The 12894-nt window shown below is 34.0% G+C and overlaps 1 protein-coding gene across 1 annotated transcript in view; it reads left to right on the top strand.

Annotated features, from left to right (window-relative positions):
• Positions 1 to 12894, top strand: part of LOC148170905 (roundabout homolog 2-like) — a 68568-nt gene that overhangs the window by 39399 nt on the left and 16275 nt on the right. The window contains exon 2 of the mRNA XM_088041380.1: positions 953 to 1273. Coding sequence (XP_087897506.1) covers positions 953 to 1273 — 321 coding nt within the window. The remainder of the gene's footprint in view (positions 1 to 952; positions 1274 to 12894) is intronic.

The following is a 12894-nucleotide window of genomic DNA, read 5'->3' as shown; positions in this document are numbered from 1 at the left end:
TGCCGTTAAGTTGTTTATTTAGTATTCCAAATTTCAAAATTTTAGATTAACAGGGACGAATTTTGTTAATTTTTGTTCATAGCAGCAGCCAAAAATTTCCAATGTTTAATTTTCGTAGTTTTGATCCTAGAGCGACGAAATTTGGGGAATTTGCTGTTCTTAAGTTTCTGAAATAATTTACGGCTTTTATCTCCATTGTAACAGTTGTCTTGGTTTAGTTTATCACCTCTGGGATTTCCCTCTTAATTCCCTCCCTTTCACGTGTAATTTTTTAATCACTCCAAACGTGCCGTGCCGACTTTCATTACCAACCTCTTAAAATTTGCAACTTTGTCTGAGATCTCAGACGTTCATGCGTCTCGACGGGCATCTAATCCTAGGCTTCGGTAATAAGAGGGAGCGGGCATCGTATTGCCACCCTATTCTTCTTTTATCCCATAATAATTTGGTGTAGAAGAAGTTCTCTTTGCAACGTTTTCCTCGTATAATTACAGGAAGAGAGTCGAGTGTGGGAAACAGAAGGTTATGCAGTCTGGCGTCGTTGAGAGTCCTTGGCGCCGAGACGCCATGAAACATTGGGGCACTAACAGCCCTCCAGCTGTTTATTGCTTCGGAAACAACCTTAGATACCAACATTGCGACAGATACAATATCTTTGTATGCGGAAGACGAAATTCCGCCGCCGATGGTTGATTAAAATGGCGCCGGGTTATAATCAGACAGTTTTTTTTTAAGTCACGTGAATTGTCGCCGTCTAGATTAGATTCCCTAAGCCTCAGAAATAGAGTGTCCCTAATCCTTCACTAGCGACCCTTCCTCGTCTGAAATATCACCGGCTATCAGGTCCAGCAGCCGATTAGTTAGCTGATCTTAGAAGCTTAGCGTCGTTATGATGTACTTAAAGTAATCCTCATCATTACCAACTAACAAACTTAATCACCCTTTTCTTCAGGTTACCATCACACCAACCAGCAGCCGCCACGCATTACGGAACATCCTGTAGACACAACAGTGGCTCGCCACGAACCAGCGACACTTAATTGCCACAGTTCTGGAGAACCAGAGCCCACCATCACGTGGTTCAAGGACGGTTTACCATTGAGGACTGCTCCGCAGGATGCGAGGTCACATAGGGTGTTGTTGCCAGCTGGAAACTTGTTCTTCTTACGAGTGGTGCAGAGCAGGAAGGAGTCGGATGCGGGGGTGTATTGGTGTGAAGCGAGCAATGCCCTGGGGAAGGCCAGGAGCAGGAATGCTACACTTACAGTTGCAGGTTGGTGGATTTGACAGATGATAGTGATAGGGACAGGGGCCGAAGTGTCAAGGAAAGATATAAAAGTTTAGGCGATTCCAAGCAATTACGTATTGTTGCTTTCGGGAAATTCAATCAGCGGATATCGGCTCTTTTAATACACAAAATGGAATGCGGTAATGTATTTGGTTGATGGAATTAAATTATTATCGATGTTTCTAAAAATACGTTGTGCGAGGAAAGTCATTTTGTACCGAGTGTTCCGCGAAAAATAACAACCAAATCTTAAAATGGTCCATTTTGCGCGTGTTCACGAAGTAATCTTAAAGTATTTGTATTCATTTTGCGCAGAATTTTTCGCAGAATTCAAAAAGACAAGATTCGTTGAGATCGGTCGAGAAATAACTGAGTTATGAGCGATCAAAGTTTCAGATATTAGAATTTGAGTTGGAAAATTTTCAAACCTCGATATCTCTGAAACTAAAAACGATTTTTCAGGCGACTTAAACAGAAAATGGTGTTTTTAGGCCTCAAAAGCGGCCTAAAAGTAAGTCTTTTCTGGCCGCAAACATTTTTGGCCGATCTATGGTGGCGCCATCTATCCATAGTTTTGCATATTACATCAAGATACCGATATTACGCCCAATTTTATAATTATTTGAGTAAAATAAAATCGCCAAACTGCTGTAAAGTGCAACAGAGACGGAGTGTTGAATTTTTGAAAATGAACATGTCTAGCAGTGCTGCTGCAACAACATCAAAAAGCACATCAAGCCTAATTCATACAAATTGTAAAGCTACACACATGCCGAAATTGCAAATGTAAATAAAGAAAATATGAACTTTTCTGAAGGATTCATAAATATTTACAATTATTCAGTTGTTATAAATGATTAAATCAATAAATCATATATAACAATTAATTAACTTGTAAATTTAATGACGTCGCCTAAAAAATCTTGTGTGTATCACGGCCAAAAAGTGCAATTTTGCCCTCGCCTTCTTTATGGCCTCGGCTATCGTCTCGGCCATTAAAAAAAGGCTCGGCCAAAAAAGAAACACTTTTTGGCCTTGGTACACAAATAACTATTAACACGGTTTGTGCCATCGTTTTTATCGGCTCATTTTACTTTAAAAAAAGTCCTCAAAAGTCGAAAATTCGGTGGTCAATTTTTAACGCAAAAAAATTTTGCGACTTAATAATCGATGAAAAATTTTCAATTTTTTATTTTTCGACCGCCCCTCGCGAACTACATGCCCGATCGATCTGAGATTTAGCCAGTCGATAGATGTCGAGCTCCTCTTTCGATCAATATATAATTTAATAATACTAAACAAAGTTTTCGCCCCGAAACAGCCTCTTAAAAATGACTCTAAAATCACCCTTTTAAAATGTAATTCGGTCGATGTCTCGGTTATTTTTTGAGTAAATTTGAGCTGGATGGACTCATTTTACGCAGAATTTTGCGCTGAATCCAAAACCACTTTTGTTTTTCTTGTCACTCAACAAATAACTGAGTTGGAGCCGTTTGAAATTTCGGCTTGTCACCAGAGTACCAAAATTTTTAAGGTCCCGATATTTCCGGAATTATGGCAAATATTAAAAAACCTGTTTTGAAATCGTTTTTCTTGAAATTTTTTACCATAAAAATCGACCTTTTTTTATTATTTTTTTAATTTAGAAGTTTTCGGTCTCTAATTCAGACTCCGTCGATATCTCGCTTATCTATAGAGCAATCTTAAAGTATTGGCGTTCATTTTACGCAGAATTTCACGCAGAATCCAAAACTGGGCGAGATATTCACGTACGTCAATAAATAACCGAATTAGAAGCAAATTTCGCTGACACCTGTTACTGTTTTTTTCATAATACTAATGCCCTTGGTAAGGCCACTTTAAAATTCAAGAATGCGCCATTCTTGGTGAAAAATGTGCCCTGATGCGTGTAGCCGAATAAATGGACGCCATTAGCGTGCGGCTGAGAAATAATGAGAGCCGTGCTCTGATCGGATGTGCTTCCCCAAAAACAAACCACTTTAACGTCATCCGATTTATGCTATTAGTCGCTTCCATTGCGGCAAGATGAATATCGATGATAATAGGGATGAAGCGGGGCGTAATTGAAAACCTACCTCCCGATATTTGCCCGCCCTTTTTCACTCTTCACGCTGTTTTAGCTCAATTAATAAAACAAACAATGGACAGGTAATTAAAAGTGATTCAATCAAACAAACGTCAGAAAAAACTCTATCGAGCATTTAATTACGCATCAGTTGATTGTTAATTACGTTAAAACGTCATCGCAATATTCATCACACGAGAATGAAACAAATCGATTGCTCCTTCAGGTGGATGAGAGATAAATGAAACAGAGGCAATTAAACCGGTGAGGCACTGGATCCGCCTTCTCCACGCCACTGCCCTATTAAATGGATTTACATCCGGTGATATCTTATCTCGCACAAAGGATACCTGGAAATGGCGTTTTTATACGTGGGATTCACGTGTGTTCTGATAATGACGAGTGAGGGATTGGGGACGATTTCCTCCTGTCATTATCTGTTGCGTACGAAGGCGTTTTTTGTCTTGTTAAAAATGGTGGTAGTCCTGGCAAAATAGACACAAAAATTTCAAAAGCTTGGAATAGTTGTCATATGGTTGATTTTGATAGCAAAACAATGAAATTTTGAGAGATTACTGTTTATGACTAGTTTATTTTGTTGTAAAAAAAAATTGAAATTGTCTTGGCGCATCCACCATTTTTCGAACCAAAAATTTATAATATTTTCTATTCGGACCTGTAATTTTTATAATTTTAATGGCAAAACATTGAAATTTGGATAGATTACTATTTATGACTTGTTCATTGTCTGTTCTAAATTTTAAATTTTTTGAGCAACAGGCACGGATTTTAGAAATTTTCATTTTCAAGACGAGCCAAAATTTTGCTATATTTTCTATTCGGACCTCTTATTTTTGTAGTTTTGATGGCAAGACAATGAAATTTTGATAGATTACTATTTATGACTAGTTTATTGTCTGTTCCAAAATTAAAATTTTTTAAACAACAGGGACGGATTTTAGAACTTTTCATTTTCAAGGCGAGCCAAAAATTTTCAATATTTTCTATTCGGACCTGTAATTTTTGTATTTTTGATGGCAAGACAATAAAATTTTGAGAGATTACTATTTATGACTAGTTTATTTTGTTGTAAACAAAAAATTAAAATTATCTTGGCGCTTCCACCATTTTTCAAACTAAAAATTTACAATATTTTCTATTCGGACCTGTAATTTTTGTAATTTTGATGGCAAGACAATGAAGTTTTGACAAATTACTATTTATAACTTGTTTATTGTCTGTTCCAGACTTCACATTTTTTGAGCAACAGAGACGGATTTTAAAAATTTTCGTTTTTAAGACGTATTAAAAATTTCCAATATTTTTTATTCGGACCTGTAATTTTTGCAATTTTGATGGCAGGACAATAATATTTTAAGAGATTACTATTTATGACTTGTTTATTGTTTGTTCCAAAGTTCACATTTTTTGAGCAACAAGGACGGATTTTAGAAATTTTCGTTCTTAAGACGAACTAAAAATTTTCAATATTTTCTATTCGGACCTGTAATTTTTGCAATTTTGATGGCAAGACAATAATATTTTAAGAGTTTACTATTTATAAATAGTTTATTGTCTGTTCTAAATTTCAATTTTTTTGAGCAACAGGGACGGATTTTAGAAATTTTCATTTTCAAGACGAGCCAAAAATTTATAATATTTTCTATTCTGACTTGTAATTTTTGTATTTTTGACAGCAAGACAATAAAATTTGGAGAGATTACTATTTCTGATTAGTTTATTTAGTTGTAAACAAAAAATTGAAATTATCCTGGCGTCTCCACCATTTTCCATACTAAAAATTTCCAATATTTTCTATTCGGACCTGTAATTTTTGTATTTTTGATGGCAAAACAATACAATTTGGAGAGATTCTTATTTATGACTACTTTATCGCCTGTTCCAAATTTCAAATTTTTTTAGCAACAGGGACGGATTTTAGAAATTTTCATTTTCAAGACGAGCCGAAAATTTTCAATTTTTTTATTCGGACCTGTAATTTTTATAGTTTTAATGGCAAGACAATGAAATTTTGAGAGATTACTATCTATGACTAGTTTATTGTCTGTTCCAAAGTTCAAATTTTTTGAGTAACAGGGATGGATTTTAGAAATTTTCGTTTTTATGACAAACAAAAATTTCCAATATTTTCTATTCGGACCTGTAATTTTTACAATTTTGATGGCAGGAGAATGAAATTTTAAAAAATTACTATTTATGAATAGTTTATTGTCTGTTCTAAATTTCAAATTTGTTGAACAACAGGGACGGATTTTAGAAATTCATTTTCAAGATGAGCCAAAATTTTACAATATTTTTTATTCGGACCTGTAAATTTTGCAGTTTTGATGGCAGGACAATGAAATTTGGAGAGATTACTACTTATGATTAGTTTATTGTGTTTCAAATTTCAAATTTTTTGAGCAACAGGGACGGATTTTAGAAATTTTCAGTGTCAAAACGAACCAAAATTTTTCAACATTTTCTATTCGGACCTGTAATTTTTGAAAATTTGATGGCAAGCCAATAAAATTTGACAAGATTACTATTTATGACTAGTTTATTGTCTGTTCCAAATTTCTAATTTTTTTAACAACAGGGACGGATTTTAGAATTTTTCATTTTCAAGACGAGCCAAAAATTTCCAGTATTTTCTATTCGGAGCTGTAATTTATGTAATTTTGATGGCAAGACAATGAAATCTGGAGTTTTTGCCGTTAGAATCATCCGTGACGAGATATTTGCAAAAAATTGTTTTCTTGGACTATGGATGCGCCGGTCAAATGCCACATCTGTTTGTTTCCTGAAGATGCAAATGCTCCGAAACTAGGTGCTTTGACTTCGGCCTCCGCCCCCGTAATCTGGGCGGTGTTTCCCAGCGTCGGTCATGTTTTGGCAAAAGGGGTGTTTCTTCGACTGTGAAAGGGCATTCTTAATTTCCGGAGGCTTGTTGGGCGAGCCGGATGCATATAAAGTGCATCTAATTTAAACGTATCGAGAGGGCGTCTTTGTAAGTTCCACTTTACGACGTCTTGAGATCACTTTTGCAACAATGGCGAGCACATAGCATGAAATTGGGTGTTTTATATTCAAGAAAGGTGTCACTCATAATAAACGTTGTTTATCTTAGCTCAACTACTCCCGAATGGAACGCTTTGCATGAAAATTGCTTTCTAACGAGTTCGGCAGATTCACATAAAACATCGACTTGTTTAATTCTTTCGCCGAAAAGTGACAGTTGGAGTTGCGTCACTTTATCTTTCCCAAATCAAATCAGGGCGGTATTGGGGCAAAAACTTGGAAGTTCATCGCTTTTGCAACATTAACGATCGCAAGGGGGAGAAGATATCAGATGGCGATGTCTCAAAAAGCTCCGCGTGATTAACCCAGAGAGTGATCCTGCTATGCAGAAAAAGACAAATAAAATACGGCCCTGCTAAGCCGAGGGAAAGCAGATGTCATGAGATGACGAGGGGTGTTTAGCAGGAATGGCACAAACGTGACGACACCTGCTGGATGATGCGAAAAATTCCTGCCGAGATAAGTTTTCGAGGTCTTTAAGTGTAAATGTTTGCCACTGCTTCGGCCTTTTCTTGGTTGCTGTACAAACAGCGAATGTAAATAAGACTCCAACGATGTTGTCATTTCATCTCGGGAGGCCTTGTGAGCCCCCGGACATTCCGTTCCAACCCCCACCCTTAAGACACGTTGTTTCATCTGTTATATTTATTAAGGGCGCGTTTTATGCATAATTTAGTTGGACGGGACAGGATTGTAATTAAACGCGCGAATTTCGGAAATACTTGATACGATTCTTCTTATCAATTCGGCGTTTTACAAACATTTGCTCAGTTTAGTGCAGAGCTTCGTGTGTTTACTGAACCCAGTCCAAAGCACTCAATACCGAAGATTAAAGCTAAATAGAGTCAACAAAGTGGTATTTATGCTCCGACGTTAAATAATGGAGGGGACCCGCAAATGTAAACAACATTGCCACACGTGACTTTTCCGAAAACACTCCAATGATTACCGCAGGAACGGCTACTTTGGCCCCTTTAGATACCTTAACACTTATAACGTGGAGCTCGTTGCTATCAGTCTACTTTTTTGTGTAATTTTTGATAATTTTTTAGTGTAAATCAGGATTTTAATGCTACCTACTGCTACCGATTGAAATTACCAGAGACTGCTGCAAACTTTATTTTTTAAATTTTTAAATTATCTACTAAACTCCGATATTTGTAACGCTAATGCTATAAAATTTTGTGGTTTTATTACCCTTAAGATGCTTGATTTGTGTACCAAGTTACAGAATTTTGGAATAAAAATTGAAACTTTAGGAATTTTTTATGTTACAAGTTCAAAATTTTATTCTAGAGTCTGTAAGTCCGACAATTTTAACGCTAAAGTAATGAAATTTGGTAGATTTAATTATCTTAGGGTGCTTATTTAATCAAACAAATTACAAAATTTTAAAACAAAGCGGAAAAATTTTAGAATTCGTAATTTCTAGGGCAAAGTTACAAATTCAAATTTTTTTCAAACTCAATACGTCCGACAATTTTAACGCTAAGGCAATGAAATTTGGTAGCGTTTTTATTTCTAAAGTGCTTATTATCTGTACCAAATTACAGAATTTTTGAGTGAAATATAAAAGTTTTGAAATTTTTGATTTGAAAGACGAGCAACAAATGCAAAATTTTCTTCTAACGTCTGTAAATTTGACACTTTTATTACCAAGCCAATAAGATTTGGTGAATTTATTTATTTTATCTCAGAGTGCTTATTTAGTGAACCAAATTGCAGAATTTTAGAATAAAAACGACAGATTTTGGAATTTGAAATATTGAGGACGACTTTGGAATTCTAAATTTTCTGCTAAACTCTGTAAAACCGACAATTTTAACACTAAAGCTATGAAATTTGGCGGATTTATTACTGTTAATATGCTCATTTAGTGTATCAATTTACAGAATTTTGGAATAAGAAGTAAGAATTTTGGAATTTTTTATTTAAAAGATAAGCTACATCTTTAAAAAAAATTTCTAAAGCCTGTAAGTTTAACAAGTTTAACGTCAACACAACGAAATTTGGTGTAATTAATTATCTCAGGGTGCCTATTTAGTGTACGAAATTACAGAATTTAGGAACAAAAAGTAAAAATTTTGGAATTTGTAATTTCTAGGACATGTCAAAAATCAATATTTTCTTCTACTCTTTGTAAGTCTGACAATTTTTGAGCTAAAGCAATAAAATTTGGTGGAGGTATTGCTCTCAATATGCTCATTCAGTGTACTAAATTACAAAATTTTGGAATAAGAAGTGAAAGTTTTGGATTTTTGAAAACTTTTTTTACAACTTCAAAATTTTTTTCTAAAGCCTGTAAATTTATCAATTTTGTCAAGACAACGAAATTTGGTGTAATTAATTATGTTAGAGTCCTTATTTAATGTAATAAATTACAGAAATATTAGAACAAAAAGTAAAAATTTTGAAATTTGTAATTTTTAGGACGAGTTAAAAATTCAAATTTTTTTTTAATCTTCGTGAATCCGACAACTTTTGAGCTAAAGCTATAAAATGTGGTGGACTTATTACTCTTAATATGCTCATTTAGTGTACCAAATTACACAATTTTAGAATAAGAAATAAAAATTTTGGTGTTTTTTTTTTAAAGATGAGCTACAAGTTCAAAATTTTTCTCTAAAGCTTGTAAGTCTAACAATTCTAAAGTCAACGCAACGAAATTTGGTGTATTTAATTATCTTAGGGTTCTTATTTAGTGTACCAAATTACAGAATTTTAAAAGAAAAAGTAAAAATTTTGAAGTTTGTAATTTATAAGACGAGTTAAAAATTCAAAATTTTCTACTAAACTCAATAAGTTCGACAGTTTTAACGCTACTACAATGAAATTTAGTAAATTTATTACTCGTATTATGCTCATTTACAGAATTACAGAATTTTGGATTAAGAAGTAAAAGCTTTGGATTTTTCTTTGAAAAAATAGCCACAAATGCAATTTTTTTTTATAAAGTGTGTAAGTCTGACAACTTTAACGTCAAGACAACGAAATTTGGTGTATTTTTTATCTCAGGGTGTTTATTTAGTTTACCAAATTAAAGAATTTTAAATCAAAAAGGAAAAAGTTAAACATTCACAATTTTCTACTTACCTCAATAAGTCCGACAATTTTAACACTACAGCAATGAAATTTGGTGGACTTATTACTGTCAATGTGCTCAATTAGTGTACCAAATTACAGAAGTCTTGACTGCGAATTGAATATTTCCCAATTTTTATTTGAAAGACGAGCAACAATAGCTAAATTTTCTTCTAAAGCCTGTAACTCTGACAATTTTAACGCCAACACAATGAATTTTGGTGTAATTAATTATCTCAGTGTGCTCATTTTTAGCCTACCAAATTACAAAATTTCCGAACAAAAGGGAAAATAGAAAAGTGGATTTAACATTTTCTAGACCGGCGCATCCACCATTTCGCTACCATCCTAAAAAGTGATTTTTCTTCCTCTGTCTCACTGATTATTCCGACATTATTATTTTTCAAGTATCGCACTGCTGCCAACTGGGCAAACACGGCCCGAAATAACACATCACTCTTTCTTAATATCCTCCTTTCGCGCTTGAAAACATCCACCAGCAATGACCCCATTTTCGTTCTCTTTCCCTCTAATTTGAATCGTGACGAGGAATTACCACGTATCTTGTAGCGCGAAATTCGAATCAACACAACGACCTGTATGTTATTTAAGAAAATACGTTTTGGTTTTTCCACCAACTCAATCTCCTCTTCTATCTATTTAATGATTGGCTGGGTCTTATTTGGGGAAGCGAAAAGGTTGAGTTCTCTTGAGACTAAACGGCATCTTAAGATTTTGTTTATTTTGTGGTGGGTTTCGCGAAAAGATGTCTCTTTTTTAATTTATATTGGATCCTGCAGAGAAGTATAATCCGAAATAATAAGAGAAAATATTAGAGTCTAAGCTTCTTTTATCGACTAACGAGATCTCAGAGAAGCATTGTTGGGAAAAAATACGGGATTTCCTGAATATTGAAACACGCTTTGTGTCGGTTATTGTGTAGCAAACGTGGAAATAATTGCCGAGAAGAAGAGAGTGTGGGATTCAGAGTTCAAATATTTACCCTAAAACATCGACGATTATCTCCACTTGACTGCTTTACCTCTCTAAAATCAAAGTTTTAGCGACCAAGCTCCATAGTTGGCAAATTTCTGCTTAGTTTGAGGATCAAACGAACAATTCTCACCCAATGACTGACTCAAACTCCCTTCCAACAAAAAAGGGTTTAACTTATTCAGTCAGCTATGAAAATATTTATTCAGCAGGTATAAACCAATAAGTTTGCTTCGATAACTTCCAGGAAAAGCAAATATTTGTCAGAGATTGATCGCTAATTTGGTTAATAAGCAAACTCGGGGGTGTTATCGAACAGTAGCCGAAACTGCAGGATTTTTCCGAGGGAATCGCTGATTTATAATGATTGAGTAATAAATCATCGAAAAAACTACAAAAAACGCGATTTATGTCGCGTAATGATTAAACCAGAATATAATTTAATATTATAAGTGACGAAGGGGAGTCTCGCCCTCTACTTAAGACAAGAAATTCGCTGAAAAGATGATGACGAAGCGAGTTTTCAGCTACTAATAGAGGTGTATCTTGTTTCATGGGTATTGATTAGAATTTTTCACCACCGGTGGGGTTGAAGAATGACGTAGTTTGTTTATTTTTCTAATGTTTACATCTATATTCAAAGGTCCTTTCATAGACATTAAGCTGTTACGTCTAGACAATAAGCTGGGTTTATGTTCAGTGCAACACAAACAGCAAAGCAGCACTTGGAAATTGTTTGTAATGGATTGTCGAATGCCTTTTACCTTTGCACTGTATAGAACTCCATTTGTGTGTATTATTACGAGGCACAATGCCGGTAATGTACGTGTTTTGTCGGGTTTAAGCCAGTGCTGACGTTTATGGGGGCTGCAGAAAAAGTTTCTCAACACTTGAAGAGTAATAAAAGCTAACAATTTCATAGAATTGCCGTTAATCGACTTACAGAGTCGAAAATTTTGAATTTTTAACTCGTTCTAGAAATTATAAATTCTAAAATTTTTCCTTTTTGGTCTAAAATCCTGTAATTTGGTAGACTCACTAAGCACCCTGAGATAATTAAGTCCACGAAATTTCATTGCTTTAGAAGTAAAATTGTAGATTTTAGAAAGTTTAGCAGGAAGTATTGAATTTTTGACTCCTCCTTAAAATTAAAAATTCAAAACTTTATCTTTTTTTTTGTTTTAAAAATTCTATAATTTGGTACACTAAATAAGCACATTGAAATAATTAAATACACCAAATTCATTGCTTAGATTTAAAATTATCGAACTTATTGAGTTTAGTAGAAAATTTTAAATTTTTACTTCGTCTTATAAATTATACATTTTTTTTTGTTCTAAAATTCTGTAATTTGGTAGACTAAATAGGCACCTTGAGATAAATAAATACACCAAATTTCGTTGTTTTGACGTTAAAATTGTCAAACTTGCAGGCTTTAGAAGAAAATTTTGAAGTATTAGCGATTCACGTTCGATAGAAGTAACTGATAGATATTTTTGTGTCGCTATGTTGAATTTCTGAAATAACTAGGAACTAAACATTGGCATCATTGTCTATCAATTAAATTTATCATTCAAATTTGACAATACAACGAGATGGAATCAACACCACAAGCAGTTTCAAAAGGATAAAAACAGAATCACAAGGAACAAAGTCAGAAATTTATGGTTAAAATCAATTTCGCAAAGCACACCAAAACCTTTAATGACAAACCAAAAACTGTCATTTGGATGACATCTATAAAAGTTACTAAATTTAGTTACTTCTACCGAACGTGAATCTTTAATAGCAGCTCATCTTTCAAATGGAAAATTCCAAAATTCTTATTTCTTATTCCAAAATTTTGTAACTTGGTACACTAAATGCGCCTATTAATAGTAATAAGTCTACCAAATTTCATTGCTTTAATGTTAAAATTGTCAGACTTACAGAGTTTAGCAGAAAATTTTGAATTTTTAAATCGACCTATAAATAGCAAATTCCTGTTCTAAAATTCTATAATTTGGTACAGAAAATAAGCACTTTAAAAGTAATAACGTCACCAAATTTGATTGCTTTAGCGTTAAAATTGCCTGACTTATTGAGTTTAATAGAAAATTTTGAATTTGTAACTTTGCCCTAGAACTTACAAATTCTAAAATTTTTTCTTTTTGTTTTAAAAATTGCTCCTGTGTGAATCGGTTAATTCTGATTATTATCGGTCCACTCATCAAAAAGTAAAGTTGGCAGCAACTCCTAGTAATTTTAATCTGCAGCAGTTGGTACCAAAAGCGTTAAACTGTCATTGTGCCAAATTTATCAAAGCACCAACTTTAAGGAAAAAATAACTGTTAAAGTAGACATTTGCAACTAAACCGACTGTAGA

This window comes from Gnatocerus cornutus, chromosome 7 (assembly GCF_029298725.1).
Source record: "Gnatocerus cornutus isolate USDA-ARS CGAHR chromosome 7, icGnaCorn1.1, whole genome shotgun sequence".
Classification (NCBI taxonomy): Eukaryota; Metazoa; Arthropoda; class Insecta; order Coleoptera; family Tenebrionidae; genus Gnatocerus; species Gnatocerus cornutus.
The sequence above is the reverse complement of the archived record's forward strand: the minus strand, read 5'-3'. Positions and strand labels throughout refer to the sequence as shown.